This window comes from Neomonachus schauinslandi, chromosome 1 (assembly GCF_002201575.2).
Source record: "Neomonachus schauinslandi chromosome 1, ASM220157v2, whole genome shotgun sequence".
In the NCBI taxonomy this organism is placed as follows: domain Eukaryota; kingdom Metazoa; phylum Chordata; class Mammalia; order Carnivora; family Phocidae; genus Neomonachus; species Neomonachus schauinslandi.
In genome coordinates, this window is record NC_058403.1 from 193,428,926 (window position 1) to 193,454,175 (window position 25,250).

Here is a 25,250-nt window from a genome sequence, read left to right on the forward strand (position 1 = left end):
TGTATATATTTTTTATGTATTGCAACTAAATATAGGGAATACACATTTTTTAAAAACAAATCACTATGAAGAACTTTTTGCCTATACATTTAAAACTTAGATTATATATACAGTTTCCGAGGAAAAAAACATAGTATAACAAAACTTCTCCAGGAATAAATATATCTGAATACACTCACAAACAATAAAATGTTGGGTCAGTAGTTTAAAATCTTTCCCATCACATCTAAAGAAAATGCTAAGAGGAATGTCCTATTCAGAAAATGGTATCAGGACAGTTATTCTCCATATAGAGACTGGCCTCTGAAAAAGCAGATGTAGGATCTCTACATTTCTGACTTTATCACAGGACACTTATCTCCACAGGGACTTGTGTAGTGAGGAGATCATGCTTCTATTATCCACTATTCATTCTTTGAGCAAGCATTTGACAAGCACCTGCTACAAGCAACTAAGTATGTTTCTCCTAGAAGGTGCTTTCCCTTTGATTTCTACTTCTTTGGGCACCTCTTTATGACTTAATTCTAAAATGCCCCAAGAATATTCTGTAAAGGGTTTTTTTGGTTTTTTGGGGTGGGCAACAAAGCAAAGTTGATTGAGCACCGTGTAAAGTGTTAGTACAAAGCTCCCGAAGAGGGTGGGGACCTGAGAGGGTTGCTTCTGTAAAGGGTTCTTTTTTTAATAAAAAAAAGATTTTATTTATTTATTTGACAGAGAGAGACACAGTGAGAGAGAGGGAACACAAGCAGGGGGAGTGGGAGAGGGAGAAGCAGGCTTCCTGCCGAGCAGGGAGCCCGATGCGGGGCTCGATCCCAGGACCCTGGGATCATGACCTGAGCCAAAGGCAGACGCTTAATGACTGAGCCACCCGGGCGTCCCTCTGTAAAGGATTCTGAGCAGGTTTTTTTAATCCAAAATTTGGTACATGAATCAAAAAAGTAAAAGCAAGCAAAACTGGTTTTTCTCTTTGTTACAGCTAGGCAGTCTACATTGTAACGTGGTTAATTGAAAATATTAACGTAAAGGTTTGTGGTCCCATTAAGCTCTCTAAAGTAAATTCTGGCATTTAATGATTTCCTTTTGCAAAAACTATTTCAGTATTGTCTTTTACATTGTTTTTAAACAAACAGTCTGATTAACTCAGACATACATCTTATTCAGTGATATTTATTGAACATCTGTCATTTACCAAGTACTCTACCAAGCACTGTACCATTTTGATAAAACTGTTGTGTACTTCTAAAGAATTTTAGTTATCTCTTTAGTCCTGAGGTTCTGTTGTATTTTCTTAGAGAATTATAAGCAAAAGTCATTAAATTATGTTAGAACTTTTAGTGTCAGAACTCTCCCTTTCTGGTAAGGGTGAAGATTCTTAATGAAATATGTTACTATATTAATCCCAGTGCTATGAATATTTATTCCTAAAACAGCTCTGTTAATTAATGATAAAAATTATTTAAGATTTATGATTAGAAAATTATCAGCTGTAAATTAGAATGAATGATTAGGCCAGTACTAGTGAAAATCTGATCCACCAGAGAGACTGGGTGGTATTTACATTGTTGGTTTTTTTTTCGTCTCCTGATCATTTTTAGCAGCAACACTGATCCATTAATTAGAAGGAGTATACAGTCTAGATTTTCTTTTCTCAGACCTAACTTTATTCCCTCCTTATACCAATGTGTGATTGTGGTTTTAGCCAAAAAAATAACATTATTTTACTTTATGTGCATGTTAGACTTGGCTTTTTTTTTTTTTTTTTTTTACTGAAAGAAACAAGGACAATTGTTATGTTTCCTCCATCCAGCACCTTAAGGCATAGATCTCCCAATGAATACCACTTTTCATATTTTCAAATGTTTTCTATAATCCCAAAGTACTTTTGACAAAATGAACAAAGTATGTTGCCCTATAACCTGCTTAACAACAACAAATCACTGTAACAAGCAATTGAAAATAAAAATATAATTACTATTTAATATTTTTAAGAACTTACCTCCAAAAGCCTGTGAGAAGTACCCCTTTGTTTCCGCTTCACTTACAACTTTTCCTTTATATCGGGCATCAGTCTCTTGATAGAGAACATTTTTAATTAAAATTAGATCACTAGAAAAGGCAGGGTGATTCATTTCCATAGTGTTGAAAATGCAGCTGCCAAATGGAAAGTTTTAGTAGAAGAAATACTGTAGTTTTTTTTGTCTCTGCTTGCCCTTTCTCAGTTCAAGGGCAAGACTCAGAACAGTAGAGATGGTAGGTGGCTATTGGCATTTGCACAAATCTTAAGACTTAAAGCACAGTGCAGGAAATGTCCTTGCAAGAGAAGTTTACAATTTGTCAAGTCAAAAAATGTGACTTCTACCTCCAAACTAAAAGAGGAATTTATAAACAATTTTAAAAGCTCCACAGTCCATTCTCTGTGATCTTTGAATTCAGCACGGTGCTTCTTGACCAGCCTGGAGAAAGGCAGTCTTCCACCATCAGCAGCAGCACCACTATGGTTGGTGTGACTCTGTTATCAGGGAAGGAGAAAGGATCTGTGGCAACTGCATTAATCTGGCCTTCTGGACAAAGATAAGGAAAGAGCCTTGCTGTTGCCACGTTAGTAGACTGAAGAGGTAAAAACACCATGAAAACAAAGAATGACTTAGACTCCCGGACTGACCTGGTGGTGCTGTCAGGTCACAAGTTTCAAATGTCTGTATGGCTTTCTATCTATTGTAGGCCACTGTTGAGTCTTCTAGGAGAGCCTCTAGTGGAGCCTCTACCCAGGTACCTTCTGGTTGACTTTGTTCCTAAGTCCATGAACATTTCCAGATTTCCAAAGGAGATTCTTTCCAGTGTGTCTCCCTAAGTACTGGCTTTTTCCCCCCCTAAAATAGTGTTGTCAGGTAAAAAGCAGTTTTAACTTTTTTGTGTGTATGTGGTGTTATCCTAATTATAAATGTTTTTTTTGTTTTTTGTTTTTTGTTTTAAAGATTTTATTTATTTGAGAGAGAGAGAATGAGAGACAGAGAGCATGAGAGGGAGGAAGGTCAGAGGGAGAAGCAGACTCCCTGCCGAGCAGGGAGCCCGATGTGGGACTCGATCCCGGGACTCCAGGATCATGACCTGAGCCGAAGGCAGTCGCTTAACCAACTGAGCCACCCAGGCGCCCCTAATTATAAATGTTTTAAAAGTTAACAGTGTATGCACCATTTATCTCTTTTAAATAATTAATGTTTTCTTTTGAGAACTCACAAAGGAAAGCAACCATTACTTTATAGCTAAGTGGCAGAAATGTGTTCTTAGTATGTATGTATATAGGTTTTCATCTTGTGTTTACAAAGTGAAGTTCACTGTGGAGGTAAAAATTAAAACAGAGTAGCCACTAGTCCAAGAAGATTTGAAGCCACTCTGGAGTGGGCGGAAGAAACCTTAAGACTGAGCCCTTGGGGTTCAATCCCCTGGAGGATCCAGGCAGCTCTGAGCTACTTACAGAGTCACTACTTCAGGCATGCACAGCATTTTTTTTTTTTTTTAATTAAAAGAAAGGCATGGGATAAGCATTTGCTACCAACATTTAAAAATAAGGATATTTTACACACCCACACACACACCCACGGATTTCTAGCTTTCCTTCTTGTGAAGGCCACACAGCACCTGCATCCCTGCAAGCACTGGGAGTCAGCAGGAGCTCTGGGTGGGGCATGTGCACCACAGCCTCTCAGATCCCACTACACCCTGGTTTGGGTGATGCTCGTGGACATTTGCCTTAAAGCCCTGGTTTGGATGATCGCTTAGTAAAATGGTAGAAAAATATGTAGCAGAGAAGTTAATTAGGGAAAGAAGAGAAAAGAAGGTCCCCCTTTTCCTACACTACTATCTGAACTATTTCCCAAAGCGCTACGTGTAGATTTTGGGGAGCCCACAAGATTCCGTGGAGGCCAGGGACCATGCTTCCCACTCTTTATTGTCCCTTATGATACATAAAAATGATCATTTCTGTGTGGGACGCTGGGATGGATAGACCACTGGAGATGGACAGGTCCAACATTTGGCATACCCATAATCACTTGCAGTACACACCTAGGAGAGGCTCTGCCATAAGAAGTGGTGAGTACTGTGTGGCAATCATGGCAACCAGCCCTAGCAGCACACGTAAAACCCTAGTGTGACTCTCTGTTTTATTTGGGGTGCCCATTATTTAGGAATAGAAAGTTTGTAATTAGGAATGAACAGTTGTGATATTCTTGGGTTTATTTTCGTAATTTCCCTCCAAAAATTCAATGATCATTTCATGTGTCTGAATCCTATACTAAAACTACAGTGTTAAAAGGGACTGTGGAAGAGGTATTGCCGGTAAATAGTTTCAGAATTGATTTAATTTAGAGAAGGGTACCAAATTTTAAAATAATAAACAAGCGAGCTTGCAGAATAGCAGTTTAAAATGTCCTGGCCTATGTCTTTTAAATAGTGTTCAATAAATAGACATTGCAATTTAAATTTTAGAAAGTGTACTCTTTCTCTACCATGTTAGTGTTCATTGGTGTTTTAAGCTGTGTGTTTTGGCCAGAATAGATGTGCTGCTGAGGTGACTGAATCACATTTACCAGCCATTTGTACAGATTCGTGGAGTTTCCTTGCCTGCCTGTTTGCCACCTACCATAATCTATCAGAATCCTAGGTCGGGCAGGCTTTGGCTCCATACCCTTTTTCCTGTATGTGTGTGTTCTACTTTCCACTCCAGAGCCTTTTTCTTCTTTCTCTTTCCAAACCTTTCAATGTTGATGTGGGGCCATCAGGCTTATTCTTGTCTTAAAGGAAATGATCTGTCCAGGCAGGGGCATTTGCTTTTTCACTAGCCAGGGCAGGTGTTTATATAATCTATTCCATTTTTACATTACTTTTATAATCAGAAGGATTTTCCCTATGTCTAGAATAAATGTTTTTGGCTGTATTCAAAGCACATTTTCTTATTTTTCTTTCCCGGTGTAGGGCATTTTTGTCAGTCTCATCTTTAGAAATTTTATAACTCTTAACATCATTGCCAAAAAGCTTATATCAAAGCCCCTTTTCTGCTTGGCACCATACTGAGAAAATCTCCAACCTCCTCAAATCCTTTTAGAAAGTAGGTCAGATCTAAATAATAAATGAATCAAAAAGACAACATGTGCATGAGAGTGATTCCCAGCTCTGTTTTTGTGACATTTCACAGCATCTCAAAAAGTCTCAAGGGATTTTACAAAGGCTCCAAATTAATTTGGGTTTTCTTGATCTTCTGTGTGCCATACACCATTCCAGATGAGAAGCAGCGTGAGGTGTAACATCAAATCATATTAGGCTGCTAGATCTTCAAACAGGGCTCTGGGGAAATGGAAAACTCTTGCCCCTCAGCTTTTTAAAAATTCTCAATATTAAATGACCTAATACCTTTAATCTTTGTCAGTCTCGTTTTTCACACTTTCAAAAGATGCCATCATTTAAAAAGCAAAGGAAACATTTAATTTTGGATATTCTTTTCTGAATTTTTGTACTTTTCATGGAAGTACAACCTTAAGGTAATCAAATGCCCTACCACACCACCAAACTCTACAGTGACTTGCCTGTACAGCACGACTTACTTGGGACAGCTGTTAACAGCCACACTATGTGGTGGGGGTCCAATAACTAAACAGTTTGCTTTCATCTTGAGAGAAGTCATTTACAAATCAGGATGCCATCATTATGTGCACAATAATACTGTATTGTCAAATCCTTAAATCCTCTGTGCTATAGTTAATAAAGGAAAATTATTTCAGGATGTTTCAGCAAATGAATGTGTTGGGCCATAGAGTGGAAGTTCTCTTGAGGGAAGAATACTTGGCTCTGGCTTGAAGACAGGTCCTCCGTGATCTTAGCCATCTGGGAACTTGTCTGTCTTTCCTCACTGGTGACAGTGACAGGCTTAGGGGCAGCTCCCAGGGCCTCCTTGCCAGTTGCATGCACTGAGCATTTGATATGTTGGCAGACAGAGCTGATTCTTGGATGCGTGTCTGAACCTCTACAGGTCTGCTTTTGGCAGAATCGAGTGTGACTCTTATCCTTTACCCATTAAGCTATCGTTATGGCTTCCTTATCTTTATTTCTTCTGCAAACATGCCTTTGTAAGTGTTTGGCTCTTTTTTGGCAGTTTATTTGATAATGTACAAGAGTGGAAGACATGTGTCTTATTTCTAAATTATAGTGTATTTCTTCAAAGGAAAAGGGGAGGATGTAAGTGAAGTATTGTCAACATAAGTTGACAGCTCTGTTGGGCTTAGTTTGATTATCAGTATGAAATTCTTTCTTAAGAGCTGGGTTTGCAACCCCCTATGAAAACATTACTAAATGCCCCTGTTTAGCCCAGAAAATGTTGTGTGTTCTTCTCTGAGCCTGATGTACTTAGTGCGTATCATAAACTTTCTCATCACGGTAAGTTGTAGAGGTGTGTCCATTAGAGGAAAACTGGAATCTTGTATTCAGACTCTTGTGTTTTGTATGTTCTTTAGCCAGAGTTGAAAGAGGCATATTTAAAGAAAGATGGTTGTGTTTAATTGCCATATATGGAGTCTTTTCAGAGCCCAATCTGATTTACTCTATGTAGGAGCAATCCTTAGCTGAAAGGAATAGGAACATAACTAAGACCCTGCAGAAGATAATGTTTAATAAATATCTCCTCCGTAACAAAGCCTCCTCTGTGTTCCTTGTCAAAGGGCTGTCAAAGCTAAATTCAGTCTATTTACTTATACCATGTCAGATATTCCAAAATTACTTCTCATTAGACATTGATTCTGTTTGAAACGTTGGTGGTGTTTTGAAGTTCTGTGAATGGAAGAGGGGCTGTGAACCTGGGTCCAAACATGGAAAACTCTTCACAGCAGGCTGAATGACCACTCAGAAAGCAGAAGCCAGCCTGGGTGCCTGGTGGTAGTATGCACAGTCACCTGCAGGACACATAACCAGACGTGGAACCCAACAGTCAAGGACAGTTTTAGTGAAACCGGAGGGTTTCTCCACCAGGCAAGTCCCCTTATGAATAGGGTAGGAAAAAAAATTCACGTTCATCATTTTCGTTCATAAAATGAAGCTATTCACTCACTCTGTATATCAATGCTTTCACTCCCTCTACAATGACAATTGAAAAAATCCAGTTAAACTTTTATTTCCATCAAAAAGGGAACTTTAAAGTTGTGATTGGCCCTGAAGTTTTTTGTAGAATAAAATGACCTTAATTCAGAGTGAAACAAAATATTTGCCATTAAAATAGCTTTTATTGGGCGCCTGGGTGGCTCAGTTGGTTAAGCGACTGCCTTCGGCTCAGGTCATGATCCTGGAGTCCCGGGATCGAGTCCCGCATCGGGCTCCCTGCTCGGCAGGGAGTCTGCTTCTCCCTCTGACCCTCGTCCCTCTCATGCTCTCTGTCTCTCATTCTCTCTGTCTCAAATAAATAAATAAAATCTTTAAAAAAAAAAAATAGCTTTTATTGTACACTGAAAACTTTAAGACATAATGAAAGAAACTGAAGAAAACACAAATAAATGAAAAAATATTCCATGCTCCTGGATTGGAAGAATTAATACTGGTAAAATGTTGTACTACCTAAAGCAATCTACAGATTGAGTACAGTTTGTATCAAAATTGCCATGACATTTTTCACAGAAATAGAACAAACAGTCCTAAAATTTGTATGGAACCACAAAAGAGCCCCTCAAAGCATACTTGAGAAAGGAAAAAAAGCTAGAGGTATCACAATCTCAGATTTCAAGATATACTACAGAGCTTTAGTAGCCAAAACAGTATAGTTACTGGCACAAAAATAGACACATAGATCAATGGAACAGAATAGAGTGCCAAGCAATAAACTCACAGGTATATGGTCAAGTTAATTTACAACAAGGGAGCCAAGAATATACCATAGGGAAGAGACAGTCTCTTCAATAAATGATGGGGAAACTGGACAGCTACATGCAAAAGAATGAAAATGGGCTACTATCTTACATCATACAAAAATAAATTCAAAATAGATTAAAGACTTTAATGTAAGACCTGATACCATGAAAATCCTAGAAGAAAACATAGATAGTGAGCTCCTGGACATTGGTTTTGGCAGTGATTTTTTTGGATTTGACACCAAAAGCAAAAGTAGCGAGAGCAAAAATAAACAAGTGAGACTATATCAAACTAAAAAGCTTCTGCACAGCAGAGGAAGCCATCAACAAAATGGAAAGGCCCTACCAAATGGGAGATAATGTTTGCAAGTCATATATCTAATATGGGACTAATATCCAAATTATATAAAGAACTCTTACAATTAATAACAAAAGAACAAATAATCTGATTTAAAGTGGGCAGAGGATCTCAATAGACATTTTTCCAAAGAAGACATACAGATGGCCAACAGGTACATGAAAAGATGCTCAACATCACTAATATCAGGGAAATACAAATTAAAACCACAGTGAGATATCACCTCATATATGTTAGAATGGCTGTTATCAAAAAGACAAGAAAGAACAAGTGTTGGTGACAATGTGGGGAAAAGTAAACCCTCATGCACCGTTGCTGGGACTGTAAATTGTTGCGTCAACTATGGAAAACAGTATGGAGGTTCCTCAAAAAATTAAAAATGGAACCGCCATGTGATCTGGCAATTCTACTTTGGGGTATTTATCTGAAAAAAAAAAATGAAAACACTAATTTGAAAAGATATATGCACCCCCATGTTTATTTTAGCATTATTTACAACAGCCAGAATATGTATGCACAAGAGTCCATCAATGGATGAATTGATAAAGAAAATGCATATATACAGAATGGAATATTATGCAGCCACAAAAAAGAATGAATTCTTAACCTTTTGCAATAACATGGATGCACCTTGAGGCATTAATGCTAAATAAAATAGAAAAAGATAAATGGGGGTGCTTGGGTGGCTCAGTCGGTTAAGCGTCTGCCTTCGGCTCGGGTCATGAGCCCAGGGTCCTGGGATCGAGCCCTGCATCGGGCTCCTTGCTCTGCAGGGAGCCCGCTTCTCCTTCTCCTACCTGCTTGTACTCTCTCACTATCTCCCCTTCTCTCTCTCTCAAATAAATAAACAAAATCTTTAAAAAGAAAAAGATAAATGCTTTATGATCTTACTTATATGTGGAATGTTTTTTTTTTTTAGATTTATTTATTTATTTATTTTTAGAGTGAGGGAGAGGGGGAGAGAATCCTTAGCAGACTCGGCACTGAGCACGGAGCCCAACACGGGCCTCCATCCCGCAACCCTGAGATGACAACCTGAGCCGAAACCAAGAGTTGAACACTTAACCAACTGTGCCACTCAGGTGCCGCAGTATATGTGGAATCTTTAAGCAAAAAAAACCCAAAAACAAACAAACAAAAAAAACAAGCTCATGGATATGGAGAACAGATTTATGGTTGCCTGAGTCAGGGGAGGGGAGGTAAAATGGGTGAAGGGGAGTCAAAAGGTACAAATTTCCAGTTACAGAATGAGTAAGTCATGGGGTGTGATGTACAGCATGGTCACTGTAGTTAATAATACTGTATTGCATATTTGAAAGTAGCTAAGAGTGGATCTTGAAAGTTCTCATTACAAGAAAAAAAAATTTTGTGACTGTGTATGGTGATGGGTGTTAACTGGACTTACTGTGGTGATCATTTTACAATATATACAAATAATAAATCATTACATCATATACTTGACACTAATAATGTTATGTCAATTATACCTCAATTTTAAAAAAGCTAACTGGCTTTCTCAGTTAATGTATATTAATATATCAATACATATTAATGTATGTTGATAGAGTTCAAATAATAGCTATGAAAAGGATCTTTAAGGTTTCTTGTTTTGTTTGTTTGTTTATTTGAGAGAGCATGAGTGGGGGGAAGCGGCATAGGGAGAGGGACGAGCAGGCTCCCCACCAAGCAGAGAGCACGATGCAGGGCTTGATCCCATGACCCGAGTCAAATGCAGATGCTTAACCAACTGAGCCACACAGATGCTCCTATTTAAAGTTTCTTGTTCTAGCATTATATTTCCTATATTCTGTTATCCTTTTATTGTATAATTTTTAATTATTTATACTCTTATGTGTTACTTTAGTCTTCAAGCATAATTGAAGCCCATTAACTTTTTGTTTCTATAAAAAATTTTATGTTATTTCATGTAATGAGGCAGTGGCTGTGTGATGTCAAGACTACTGGCCTAGGAATTGGAATACCTGAGTTCTAGCTACAGTTCTAAGACTTTTTTTCTCTGATATTTAATAAGCCACTTAGTCTTTTCATGAAAATGCATAATGAGACTTCTCATCCAAACAAGATGGCACAGACTTCTCTCTCCTTGCTCTCCTTGTTAAAGATAACTATAAAAACCCAGAAATAACACAAGAGACAATTAGGCGAACTCTGAAAGGTAGAAAGAAGAAGACCCAGAACTGGCAAAACAACCCAGCAGGAGGGTCTTAAAACCCTCTCACCCAACAGAAGAAGGGGACCCAGGTCTGATATTTGTTGACTTCCAATCTAGCAACAAAAGGCAGATCAGGTAGGCTCATTCCCCTCCTGGATAGAGTGGGAGTCCTTCCAACAATATCAGGTGAGCCCAGAAAAACTGACAGGAAGGATTAGAAGCCCTACTGACAATAAGTGGCCACCAAGGGAGTGCTTTCCCTCCCTTCCATGAAGGGGAGGTGGAGGGGTAGAAGAGGAGTCATATCACCAACGTAGCCTGGGAAGCAGTTTGCATCTGTGAAGGTTAGAGGCTCCCTTCTCCAGGAGAGGCACACCAGGTGGCCTAGCCAGGGGGAGTTCCTCCCATCCTTTCAAGTGACACTGGCTGAGAGCCTACTAAATTCTCACTTCAAGAAATTTTAAAAAGAAGAGCAAAATAAGCTCAAAGCCTACAGGAGAAAGAATAAAAATGAGAGCAGAAGAAATCAATGATCTTGAAAATATGAAAACAGAAAAATTAATGAAGCAAAAAGCTAGGTTTTTTAAATTTTAAAAAAGGTCAATAAAATTGATAAACCTTTAGCAATACTAACAAAAATAAGACACAAAGTACCAGTATCAGGAATAGAATAGTGGATATCACTGTAGATTCTCCAGACATTAAAAGGGTAATAAGCTAATGCTATGAACAACTTTACACTCAAACTTGATAACTTAGAAGAAATGGACCTTGAAAGCCCAAACTACAAAACTCAACCAAGATAAAATAGATGACGTGAATAATCCTTTAGCCTTTGAAGAAATTAAATTAATAATTTAAAAGAAAAATCTCCAGGCTCAGATGGTTTTACTGGAAAATTCAAAGAACACTAATTTTACAGTTTCTTCCAGAAGACAGACAAGGAGGGAACAGTTGTCAACTGATTTTACAGAGCCAGTATTACTCTGATACCCAAACAAGACGAAGACAGTACAAAAAAAAGAAAACCACAAAGCAATCTCTCTCATGAGCTAGGTAAAAAAAAGTCCTCAACCAAATAGTAGCAAACCCAACAATATAGAGAAAAGAAATATAAATGATGCCCAAATGGGCTTTATTCCAGATCTGCAAAGCTGGTTCAATATTGAAAATCAATCAATTTAATCCATCATATCAACAGACTAAATATGAAATAGAAGTATCACTAATCATATTTTGTGTTTTTTGATGCAGGAAAAAAAATCATATGTCCATTCTCAAGTTGGGAATAGAAGTGAACTATGTCATCTTAATAAAGAGCATCTACAACAAACTTACAGCCAACGTTATATTTATAGTGAAAGAGTGAATGTTTTCCTTCTAAGTTTGAGACCAAGGCAAGGATGTCCACAGTGTTGACTGTGACACAGCACTGAAAGTTCTAACCACTGCAGTAAGGCAAGAAAGAAAAATAGGCTTACATACTAGAATAGAAAGGGGAGAGAAAGAAATAATAAAAATGTTATTCACAGATAAGAGGACTGTCTAGGTACAAATTTCTAGAACTAATAAAGTGAGTTTAGTATAAGGTATGAGGATACAAGATCAACACTCAAAATTATCAGTCACAATTAAAAACTACCATTTAGGGGTGCCTGGCTGGCTCGGTCAGAAGAGCATGTGACTCTTGATTTCGGAGTTGTGAGTTTGAGCCGCACATCGAGTGTAGAGATTAATTAAAAAAAAAAACAAACTTTTTTTAAAAAACCCTACCACTTACAGTCCTTACAAAGAAAATTAAGTACCTAGGCATAAAGTTAACAAAACATGTACAAGGATCTGTGTGCTGAAAATTACAAAATACTAATGAAAGAAATAATAAAAAAAAAAAAAACTAAATGGAAAGCTAGACTGTACTTGTGTATTGAAGGACTCCACATGGTACAAATTCACCTGTTTCCAAATTGGCCTGTAGGCTTAAAGCACTTTCTATCAAAATACCAGCAAAGATTTTTGTAGGCATAAACAAACTTATTCTAAAATTTATATGGAAAGGCATAGGCCCTAGAAGCTAAAACAATTTGGAAAAGATGCATAAAGTGGGGAAATTATTCTACCCAATATTAAGGCCTATTATATAGCAGCAGTAGTCAAGACAGTGTGGCATTGGTGGAAGGATAAACGCATAAATAAATAGGATAAAATAAATCTGGAAATAGACCCACACAAATATGCCCAACTGCTATTTGACAAAGGTACAAAAGATGAGAGCAGGGGCCTCTGGGTGGCACAGTCAGTTGAGTGTCCAACTCCTGGTTTCAGCTCAGGTCCTGATCTCAGGGTCGTGAGATTGAGCCCCCAGTCGGGCTCCAAGCTCAGTAAGGAGTCTGCTAAAGTTTCTCTCTCTCTAAAATAAATAAATCTTTAAAAAAAGAGAGAAGAGAGCATTTTCAACAATAATGCTGGAACAATTATTTTTTTTTTTTTAAAGATTTTATTTATTTATTTGACAGAGAGATAGAGAAAACAGGTAGGCAGAGAGGCAGGCAGAGGGAGAGGGAGAGGCAGGCTCCCCGCCGAGCAGGGAGCCCGATGCGGGGCTCGATCCCGGGGACCCTGGGATCATGACCTGAGCCGAAGGCAGCCGCTTAACCGACTGAGCCACCCAGGCGCCCCAATGCTGGAACAATTAGACCAAAAAAAAAAAAAAAGACCTTAACCTAAACGTTTTTATACAAAAATTAACTCAAAATGGATCACTGACTGAAATGTAAAACTATAAACCCTTAGGAAAAATCATAGGAGAAAATTTTGGAACTAGGGGTCCATCAGCAAAAAATTCTTCAACTTGACACCAAAAGCATGATCCATAAAAGGAAAAATTGATAAATTGGACCTGTCAAAATTAAAAACTTTTGCTCTGGAAGGACCTTATTAAGAGGATGAAAAACAAGCTACAGACAGGGAGAAAATATCTTCAGACCACATATCCAACAAAGGACTAGTATCTTGAATATATAAAGAAGTCATAAAATTCAGGCGCCTGGGTGGCCCAGTTGGTTAAGCGACTGCCTTCGGCTCCGGTCATGATCCTGGAGTCCCGGGGTCGAGTCCCGCATTGGGCTCCCTGCTCAGCAGGGAGTCTGCTTCTCCCTCTGACCCTCCTCCCTCTCATGCTCTCTGTCTCTCATTCTCTCTCTCTCAAATAAATAAATAAAATCTTAAAAAAAAAAAAGTCATAAAATTCAACAGTAAAAAAAATCAATTAGGGGGCTCCTGGGTGGCACAGTCAGTTGGGCGTCAGACTCTTGGTTTCGACTCAAGTAGTGGTCTCAGGGTTGTGGAATTGAGCCTCACATCAGGCTCCACGCTCAGCTCAGGGTCTACTTCAGATTCTCTCTCTCCTTCTGCCCCTCCCACTTGTGCTCTCTCGCTCCCTCTCTCAAGTAAATAAATAAATATTTTTTTAAAAATCAATTAGAAGGGACAAAAGACATGAGCAGCCATTTGACTAAATAGGATATATGGATGACAGAGAAGCACATGAAAAGATGTTCAGCGTTTTTAGCTATTAGGGAGATATAAACTAAAACCACCATGAGATGCCACTATACACCTATCAGAATGGAGGAAGTTAAAAATAGAACAACAAATGCTGGCAAGGTTGCAGAGAAACTGGATTGCTCATACATTGCTGGTAGGAATATAAACTAGCACAAACACTCTGGGGAACAGGTTTAGAGTTTCTTATTAAACTGAACATGCAACTACTATGATGCAGTAATTGTACTTCGGGGCATTTAGCCCAGAGAGGAAAACTTATGTTCACACAAAAACCTTGGAATGAACATTTATAGCTGCTTTATTCATAATAGCAAAAAACTGGAAACACACCACATATCCTCAAATGGATAAATGGTTGAACAGGTACATCCATACCATGAAATACACTACTCAGCAGAAAAAAAGGGGTGCAAGCAACAACTTGATGCGAGCAACAACTTGGATCAATATCCAGAGAATTATGTTGAGTCAGAAAAGTCAATCTCAGAAAGTTGCATACTGTATAATTCCATTTATATTATATAACATTCTTGAAATACAGTGTTAAAGCAATGGAGACTAGATTAGTGTGTTTGCTAGGGGTCAGAGACAGGGGAGAGGGACCAAGGGAGGAGGGTGTGACTATAGAAGGGCACCAGGGATCTGGACGGTATCAATGTCAGAAGCCTGTCTATGATATTATAACTTTACAGAATGTTACCATTGGAAGAAACAAATTAAAGGGCACACATTCTCTATGTTTTACAATTATGTGTGAAGCTACAATTACTTCAAAATTAAAAGTTTAGCTCTTTTCCTTTGGGGTCCACCGAAGATCCTGGTGTCACCGTGGGCCACCATGCAACCCAGTGTTACTGGTATTGTAAGAGCATGCCGTATCCAAAGTCTCACTTCTGCAGAGGTGTCCCTGCATCTTTGACCGGAGGCAGAAGAAGGCAAAAATGGATGAGTACCTACTATGTGGCTACATAGTATCAGATGAATATGAGCAGCTCTCCTCTGAAGCCCTGGAGGCTACCCATATTTGTGCCAACAGGTACATGGTGAAAAGCTGTAGCAAAGATGGTTTCACATCCGGGTGTGGCTCTACCCCTTCCACGTATCAGTAAGACTGTCAACTGTATCAACTGTCCTGTGCTGGGGTTGACGGGCTCCAGGCAGATAGGCAGAGCTCCTTTGGAAAGGCCCAGGGCACAGTGGCCAGGGTCCACATTGGCCAAATCATCATGTCCATCCTTACCAAATTGCAGAGCAAGGAGCATGTGATTAAGGCCGCACAAAGGGCCAAGTTCAAGTTCCCTGGCCATCAGAAGATCCACATTTCCAAGAAGTAGGGCTTTACTTAAAGTTTAATGCGGACGAATTTGAAGACATGATGGCTGAAAAGCAGCTCATCCCAGACTGCTGTGGGTCAGATACATCCCTAATAGTGGCCCCTTGGACAAATGGCAGTCTCTGCACTCAGGAGAACCGGCAGTGCCCCCCCCCCCCTTATTCATGCCCCCCAATAAATCCTACTTCCTGTGTTTAAAAAAAAAAAAAAAAGTTTAATTTTTAAAAAAGGCCTAATGATACCTGCACTTCCTGTACCAGTCATCGTTAAGTGTGAAGGGAGGTACAACCTGGGCCAGGCTGTGAGTGCCGTGGGTGCACATGGAAACAGTGAGCCCTAACTAGCCTTATGTTTATTTTGACTTATGTATTCAGTATTTCTACTCCACCTTATTCAAAAAGTATTTACAGTCATTTTTATGTATTGTTATCCTTAATAATAAGGTTCATATACCTATTTACCAAATACCTTGTGAGGGTTTTCTTAGTGTTGATCACACCATCCATGCTAGGAATGAAAAAGGAAAAGTAAGAAGTGTGACAGACGGAGCCCAGCCCCAGCACCTCCGGTTCCTGTGTGCATAGTATCGGTCATGCACTGGGTCTGGAGCTGGAGCTACTAATTCCGTTCAGGCTTCAAGAGACTGGTAGAGGTTCTGTGCTTGGTTAGCTGATGGGTGAACTTGGTTTTCAATGAGACACTTTTTTTTTCACATTTTGCTATCCATTTGGAATGCATCTTACAATGTTGGTTCTTAGTGTAACTGGCAGTGTTTTTCTTTTTAAGAAAAAGTTCTTTTTCTTTCTAATACATAAAATAATGGTGCTGCTTACACTTAGTGGCTCCTTAGGCTCAGTGAGATCTAGTAATCCTGTCTAAAAACAGACTTTCCAGTTTTCATCTAGATATTTTACCGATCCTAATTTTAATAATTTTATTAAACAGTTTAGGGGAGAGGCTTTTTATTTTCTTTAGAGGAACTTCTCTAACAGTTGGAGGGTTTCATGGTAAATTCTGTGATATTCCATGGTAGTGTAGTACTTACATACACCCAAATATTGAAACCTCATTTCCCCTCTTTTTTCTTCTTTGTTTTTCAAGTGTCAATATACAGCATCTGGTTTTACGACAAGAATGACTGTCACCGCATAGCCAAACTCATGGCCAAGTAAGTATTTATATCACGACATAGATTCAATTAGTGATATATGAGAGATGAAAAAATGACTTTCCCCCTTACTTCTCTTTGTTACTGAGTCTACTAACTCATTTATTTCTCACCTGATTTCCTGCTTATTGTCAAAAATTTGTAAGAGGCAGAAAAGCTTAAAGAACTCTAGAATCGTCTGTAATCCTACTATTCCCATTGTTAGTGTTTTAGTCTGTTTCCTTCTAGTCTTTTTATTTGTACCTTAGGTTGGGGTGATATGCTTAGGGCTGTCAAACTGCCTAATTCCAGAGGATACCATCGACACCCAGGGCACAGCCTTCCCACCACCTGCAGGGGCTTTACTAAGGGGCTTTTACTTCAGGCTCCCTCCAGGTTTCTGCTCTGACGAGTGATGCCACGTTCAGCAGCTGATAGAGAACCCCTGCACACGCTTCCCTGAAGTGAACTTCGTTTTGATACCGATTCTAGGTTTGGTAGTCCCCAGTTCACCACTGGGTTGTGTTCCAGTAAATGTTTTGTATGTCAGAATCTTAGAATTGGGAGAGTAATTTCATTGAATTAATGTTCTGCAGGGGGGGTTCACTGTGCTTTCTTAGGTTAGCCTACGGGAGCCACCTGGCTTACCTGTGCTGCTGGTCCAGATTCTAGGAGCCCAGGACACTGTGGTGCTGAGGGGGCCTGCGGTGCCACACAGCTCTGGGCAGAGCGTTACGGCGGGCAGTGTGTTCTGGCTCGCCTGTGTTTCCCTTGCACAGTTTTTACCTGAATCTCCTCAGAGATGTGGAGCCCCCTCTGTCAAATCAAAATTCCCTTTGCTCTCCTGCAAGGTTCTTATCTGCATCTTTGGAAGAAAACAGTCTTCATTTTTTAAGAAACAGGCCAATTTTACACTAATTTCTGTAAATGTGTAAGTAAATAATTAACCCCCAAACCTCAGTTCAAGTATATTTGCATTTTAAAAGAAGCACACATGGCTAAGGCGACGTTTTAATCCAGGACCGCTCACGTGTCCTGATGCGATGTTCGTCAGCCTCCTGCTTTATTTGCTTTGGCTGTGAGCTCACAGGGGAGGCCATGTTTATTACTGTGGGCACACACCCCTGCAGACAGTGTTCCAAATGAACTTGGATCACTCAGGCTTGAAGAACCACACTTTTCTTTTTACAACACCTTTTCTCTGGAAATTAATTAATTAAAAACGCTTTTTTACAAAGCCATTTGCTTATTTGATGACTACTTTTTTGTAGTTTTGTTTTTTTTTAAAGATTTTATTTATTTATTTGAGAGAGAGCATGAGAGGGGGGAGGGTCAGAGGGAGAAGCACACTCCCTGCTGAGCAGGGAGCCCAATGCAGGACTTGATCCTCGGACTCCAGGATCATGACCTGAGCCGAAGGCAGTCGCTTAACCAACTGAGCCACCCAGGTGCCCCTACTTTTTTGTAGTTTTGAAAGTTACAGCAAAGGCACTTTACTTCTAATTACTTAGAAGACACAGATTTGCTAATTCTTGGTTATCCTGAAATCCAGAATATTTCCCTTAAATATCCAAACTTTGGAATATATTAATATATAGACTTTCTCCTGCAGATTGAGAGCTTTTGGGCCCCAAGTGAGAAATCTGTCTCTCTTAGCTTTAATAGCTACTTACAGGAAACCATTTTGAGCTTTTTTCTAAACTATCAGGGCCAGCGGTACCCCTCATATAAGACTTCAGATGGTAAATGAGGCAGAAGACTGAAGGCCTGTCTGAAAATATTGTATGGAACCCAAAAATAGGGTGAGGAAGTAGAAACAGAAAGCAGAAGGGAAGAGAAGAGCCTTCAGGTTCTTTCATGAGAAATGCCCAAAAGAAGCACATTTGCTTACACTTTCAGCTGGTTTTACTAGAAGCAGAGGAGGTATTGAAAGTGATTAGAGAGTGCCCTCATGAAACTGTTGATAATGAGTTTTAAGTGTCTGGACTATTTATGGCCGAAGAGAATACCTTATATGTTAACATTAACTTTGTGATAAATGGTGTTCTGGTCACCAAAGATAAAAAAAGACTACTTTATCTTTCCTTGCTCTGACTTTGCCTGTGTACAGCCTCTATTTGCCCCATATTTCAGAATATCATCTCTGCTAACCAGAAATACAGGTAAAATTCTTTCTGGCATATTGTGTGTCTCAATAACTGTGCCTGTCAGTGCCCATCCTGTTAAATCACTGTTTCAACAGCTGCAATATAATAAAAATTCTCCAAGTAAAGAAATTGATTTATTCCAAAAGATGTTTATAAAAACTGAGAAGCTATGTGGGAGAGCAAGCAAATTTCTAGACCTGTACATATCCGAATTTGGAAATCCTCTTTGGTCAGTGGCGAAGTTGAAAATCCACTAAACTTGGGAAATGCTGACTCTCCTAAAGAGAAAATCCACTCTGCCAGAAACTTTTCTTAACAATAAACACTTGTTTAAATGGTTGCCTATATAGACTATGAAATTTGGAGAACTCATGGAAGTGAGCTTTATTCCTGATTTTACAAATAGGCTTGGGGCATATTTAGAGGAGGGTGAGAGGCAAGGGCGTTCCTCACAGAGTTTGGATTGGAAGAGGCCTTACAGAGTCCAAGCATCATTCCTGTCCCTTCCATGCCATCTGGACAGCTTCTACTTACAGCAGTGGTGAGCGTTGTAAGGTGGCCTGTTCCACCGGTGAGCAGTGGTGACTACTAGAAATGTGCTTCTCTTTGGGGGCGCCTGGCCGGCACAGTCAGTAGAGCATGCAGCTCTCGATCTCAGGGTCAGGAGTTCAGGCCCCTTTCGGGCGTAAAGCTTACTTTAAAAAAAAAGAAAACCAAACAAAAGAAAGAAAGAAAAGAAATGTTCTTCTTTTAAATCAAAATTTCAGATCCAGTGTGGGTCAGGGGAGAGCGGAATACCAGCCTGGGCAAGCCAGGCAGCATGGCAGGAGGTAGGAGAAATAGGCTGCGTGACCAGAGTCCTCAGTAAAGGTGGATTCAGGCTGGTGCAGCCTATAACTGAGTGTAAATACAAGTCACTTGAAATAGCATTCTTTTTTTCTCCTGATTATTAAAGGAGCACCTGTTAGTTATGGAAAATGAAGAAAAGTACAAAAAAGGAAAGTGAAATTGCTTGTGACCCAGCAAATATGTCTCTCCAGTCTTTTTTTCCTTTGCAACAGGCCTCACAGCTGTGACAGTACAATCTTTCTTTCCCAGTATGGATGTAAGAGAAACAATATTGATTCTAATTGGTCTCATGCTCATATCACATATCAGTCTTCTTTCACTCTACTGTAAAGTCTATGATTGTACATTCATTTTAGAAATAATCATCCCAGGGGCGCCTGGGTGGCTCATTCGGTTAAGCGTCCGACTCTTGGTTTCAGCTCGGGTCATGATCTCAGGCTCCTGGGATCAAGCCCTGTGTTGGGCTCCACGCTCAGCAGGGAGTCTGCCTGAGATTCTCTCTCTCCCTCTGCCCCTACCCCTGCTCACTTTCTCTCTAGAATAAATCTTTAAAAAAAAAAACAAAACCAGATGCAGTTAAGCATCTGCCTTCAGCTCACATCATGATCCCAGGGTCATAGGATTGAACCCCTCATCAGGCTCCTGCTCAGCAGGGAGCCTGCTTCTCCCCTTCCTTCTGTAGCTCCCCCTGCTTATGCTCTCTTGCTCTCTCTCTGTCAAATAAATAAAATCTTAAAAAAAAACAAATTCATCAATCAATTATCCTATTCAGAGCTGTAAGAATCTAGATAGAGAAATGACAATATTATCTTAAAGCAGGATTTTCCAAACAAATCCCGCCTCAGGAGAAGATTCTATATGGTCAAATAAATTTGGGAAAATTTATAAGCCCACCCTTCCTGGAGAATCAAATACATTTTAGCATGTTAAAAACTCAGAATGATTCTGCTATTTAAAATTTTAAAAAGGTCTGTTTAATATTGTTTAACCCAATGTTTTCAAATACAAGAACCATCCCACACACGTTAATGGGAGCTCCTAGGCAGGCTGTCTAAAAGCAGTGAACAAGACACTGAGCAGCCTATTCTTGTCCTACTCCTTTTATTCAAAAAAAAAAACCTTTTGCTACTGAATTATTTTATTGCCTATCCTTTTCACTGCCCAGAAAGTTCTTAGTTCATACAATTATCAAGCTGGGTCTGTGCCCCTAATAAACTATGGTAGATAAGCCTATTCATTACAGTTGGGATTAAAACCTATATGAATCTTAAAAAGAAAAAAGACCTCAACCCTATCAGTGGCATTCTTAACCCTCAACTTTTCTTGCTTTAGGTCTTTTCAAGTGCAGAATTAGCCTAAGCACCAACCAGAATAAAGAGCCTTGCCACAATCACCCTGACCTCAGCCACCCACTCAGTGATTTCTAAGGAGAGAATAAGGGAAACCTTTGAAGATTCCCTGAGACCTCTCTTCTCAAGAAGGTTCTCTCCACCCCGCCCCCCCACCCACCACTAGTCCGGTGTTGGTACAAACTGCACAGTGGGTTGCTCAGCTGTGCAGCCTGCCTTTGTTTTGCTGGCCACGTCCATTTGAAAATGTACTTTACCTGATAGTTTGACTGAGTCTGAGATACTTCAAAAAAGAGAAAGAAATAATTTAGTCATTTTAATTTATCTGCTCCCACCAACTCTAGAAAAGAATTCTGCACTTCTGTCCTAACAGTGAGACACCATCAGTTGGCATCGCTGTGCATGAGCTGGTGAAGTGGTTAGTCATGTATTCCCGGGATGAGGTAACCGAGGCCCCGTGTTTATATTGGGAGGCCAGTGTATCCTATGACATTCTTCCCGTATCCGCAGAAGACGAGCACCAGGAGGGTTCATACGTCAGGTTATGTCTAAAGAAGTCTTTCTGAAACCTGGTTCTCTTCCACTAGTGTTGTAGAAGAAGAGACACGGCGGTCCCAGCAAGCGGCTCGGGACAAGCAGAGTCCTAGCCAGGCCAACGGCTGCAGTGACCACAGGCCCATTGACATCCTGGAGATGCTAAGCAGAGCCAAGGATGAATATGAGAGGGTGAGATGCTGACTGGGAGCACCGAGAGGGGAGGAGGAGGCCTGCAGGGGACTCATGTGCTGGGGAAGTTACCTCAAGGCCAGTAGAGATAATTAGTCCAAAAAGAAAGTGTGTCTTACTGTTTTTAGCCTAAAAGACGGGGAAAGAAATTTGCTTATCTCAGAGTCCTTGACTTGGCATGAAAATTTAGAATGCTCTTTTTCTATTCCTGTAAAATTACTATGGGAGAAAATGGTTTCAGGGTGCAGAAGTTAGCCTGCAGCAGGTAGTTCCGAAAAAGCTTCTTGCCTGTTGTTCACCCCTGCAGTCTCTGCTAGGGCTTAGGAATTTATGTAGTCTGATCATTTGCACCCGCTAATACTAAAGGGTATATTTATGGTCTGTAATTGGTGGTAGGTTCACAGCCTTTAATTTGGATTTTACCCACATGTGAAGCTTTTCTAGAATTCTTTTTTTTTTCTCTTTTGTGTGTTAGTTTAAAAGTTAAATGATAATATTTTCTCCCCAAGGTTGAATAAAATGGAAGTTGTAGGGCATTTGTTAATTTATTTAATACACACTTATGAACTGTCCACTGTGTGTCAAGCAGTGGACATTTCCTCGGTGATCGTCAAACCGTGTGGCTGTGAACCTGTCCTGGCTTTTCACTTGACGTGGGCACTTCAGAGCCCTACACTTCTAGGAGCAAGACCAAAGGTTCCCACCTCTGCACCTTGTTTTAGTGGCATTGTAATTGTCACCTTACTCTTTACTCATGTTTGATTAAGTACTTTCTTTTATTTTCTGTGTGATGCTCACCTCACCAAAAATTTAAGGAACAAGGTATGAAAAGCACTCTCTGATGTGTTTCCCAAACAGTTCTGCTCTGTCACTAGCCTCTACATGGTTAGCAAGTGATCCTTAAGGAAAAGTTCCAGTTGGTCAAGTGAGTTAAGGAAACATTGTTTACGTGGCTCCTCCTCCCCCATCCTCTTAGGGCTTTGCAATGCTCAGGACTCTGAGAGGCCCTGTAATTCCCAAGTTGATTTAACCACAGGACCGTTTTTCACATATTCCCCTTTAGCATCTCAAGAATCTAGAGTTTAGGAAACAAACTTTGGAAACAGTGCTCTGGAAGGTAGTTTCCTCTAACAAAGGAAGTCATATTTAGACACCAAAGGAAGTCCCACCCAGGGTAGAGAAGTATACATTAGAGTCCATGAGAAGTTTCACATTATACCAAATTCCTCAGTGTCTCATAGAGAATTAGGAGGAATTTCTGGATCTGTGAAAATTAATATAGGAGAAGCAGTCATCTCTATAGTAGATTCATTGATTTTTAGGAAACTGGATGAGAATAAATTTTAATAATCATTTACTTTAAGAATCATTTTTTATACTTTTAGGTCACCTTATATTCCCCCAGACCCCCTCATATCCTTAATGAGATCTGGATTATCTATAGATGCCTTGTTCAGTTTTTATAGAGGCCTTTCTGTGTTCTGATAACAGGTAACTAATAAACCCAGGGCTCTGCCACATATGCCTAGTGATGACTAGATCGTGGTGGTGCCACACGGGACAGAAAGTATAGGGGCTGTACACCAGAGCTGGCGCTCTAGGAGGTGGCCCGCTTATTCCTCAGGCTAAGTAGCGAGTGGCTGCAAAACGAAAGCAGGAACTGAAGCTTAGTTTTTGTACACAAAGCTATAAAGGAGCTTTAGGTCAAACAGGCAGTCTGAAAATCTGACCTGATTTCTAGTTAATGCATTGTGAAAGTAAGAATATGGAGAGCACAGTAAATAACTGTTGTAAAGAAAATGTTCCCAATGGTGTGGAATAAATAAAATGATGTCTAGAACTAAAATATTTGGGAACTTAATAAAATCTTTGGTACTTACTTTATAATGTGTTCTTTCTAAAGTTTTTGAAAACTATCTGTAAATAGGCGGAGCTTCCTGGAAGAACAGTTTTGTTTCTTGTCTGCACTTGCCTGTCATCTAACCAAATGGAGTTGGTATTAGCAGTGACCCATGAATTCATATCTCAGTGTTTGCGTGGGTGCTCTCAGCTGCCGCATGGTTCCAGATGGCTCCTTTGTTTATCTTTAGGTAGAGACTTAGATTGACAGAGTCAAGGGCAGGGGTACAAACCACACCTCAGCAATGGGATGTACTCCCAACCCTAAATCTCCCCCGTCCACTGTGTGTCATATAATGAATGAAATTCCAGACTTTGGGGTGCAGGATTTATAATAGAGACTACTTGGAAATAAGAACTGCCTATATAAACATTTTCTCCCTGAGTCCTATAGTTTGTTTTAACCAGCGTACCTTTTTTAATGTAAAGAAAGATAGCTAAACCCACAGTCCTTTACAGTTGCTCCTTGCTGAGTTACTTCTAGTCACAGGATATAATCCTGGATTTTTGTAGGGGTTATTTGTATTTTATATTTAAAGATTAGAGTAGAAGAAAAAGATATAATCCCACCACCTAGAAATGATCACTGTTAATACTTCATTATGTATCCTTCCAAAAATATGTATAAATATGTCCTGTGTGTGGTACATTTCTCTACATTAGTTTTATTAACTAGTCTTAAAAGTCGCTTTTATTAACTCTTTTGTAACCAGTTTTTTCCCAAAGAGCAGTATCTTTATGACAGTGGCTGTTCATCTCATAGGGAGTCCCTGTGAGATTTCTTTTGGTAGAACGAAAAGTCTTTGAAAAAGAGAACAGAGATACTAATAGCTGCATATTTTTCCTTCCGTGCCTTACATAAACAATACGCTGTTTTTTTCTGATTCTCTTAAGAATTCAGAAATATATCCTGTAGCTAAGTTTTCATGTTCAGTATTTTCTCTTAAGATAAATTACTTGAAATAGAATTGGTAGATCAAAGGATTTTGATATTTTTAAGGTTTTTACCAAATATTGTAAAATTACCCTCCGGGAAGTTTGTGATTGTTCACTTCCCCGAATCCATACAAATAAATACTAGAGTGTCATCAAAAAACAAACTCAGAGGAAACCTTCCAAGAACGGCCCTACACATGTATAAAAAAATGTCTGAAGTTCTAGAGACCTTTTATTTTTTTATTTTTTTATTTTTTTTTAAAGATTTTTATTAATTTGAGAGAGAGAATGAGATAGAGAGAGCATGAGAGGGGGGAGGGGCAGAGGGAGAAGCAGACTCCCTGCTGAGCAGGGAGCCCGATGCGGGACTCGATCCCAGGACTCCGGGATCATGACCTGAGCCAAAGGCAGTCGCTTAACCAACTGAGCCACCCAGGCGCCCTCTAGAGACCTTTTAAAGCATAACCCATCTTGTAGCTCATGTTAAGTATAGGAGACTCAACTACCCCCAAAACCACATGGGCCACGGGAGTGCATGCAGTGGGTCAGGGTGGACCCGATGCAGACAGAGCCTGGCCCTGCATCAGAGGGTCACTTGCAGCTCAGCTCCAGCCGTTGTTGCCAAGGTATCCAGCTTCTCTCTGAAAATAACAAGCTGGGATTTTTATGTGCAAACATTCAATTTTTAAAATGTTTCTGAACATTTTATACCTTCTGTTCTAGGAACTTGTGAACAGTGTTTTGAGCTTTTCTCTAATACAGTTTAATTCCAGGCACTCTCCATAATGTGTTAATATAGATTGATGGTGGTGTTGCATAAAGAGGTGGAAAATAAGATATTTCATAAGCAGGTAAAATAGTTGAAGGGGGTTAAGAGGTACAG

At 39.6% G+C, this 25,250-nt stretch overlaps 1 protein-coding gene and 1 pseudogene across 2 annotated transcripts in view; both read left to right on the plus strand.

Moving 5' to 3' along the window:
• Positions 1-25,250, plus strand: part of DCP1A (decapping mRNA 1A) — a 52,807-nt gene that overhangs the window by 12,898 nt on the left and 14,659 nt on the right. For both annotated transcript variants that reach the window (XM_021695226.2, XM_044916851.1), the window contains exons 4-5: positions 16,416-16,482; positions 21,394-21,532. In XM_021695226.2, the coding sequence (XP_021550901.1) occupies positions 16,416-16,482; positions 21,394-21,532 (206 nt within the window). The remainder of the gene's footprint in view (positions 1-16,415; positions 16,483-21,393; positions 21,533-25,250) is intronic.
• On the plus strand, positions 4,113-15,964 carry LOC110585048 (annotated as a pseudogene).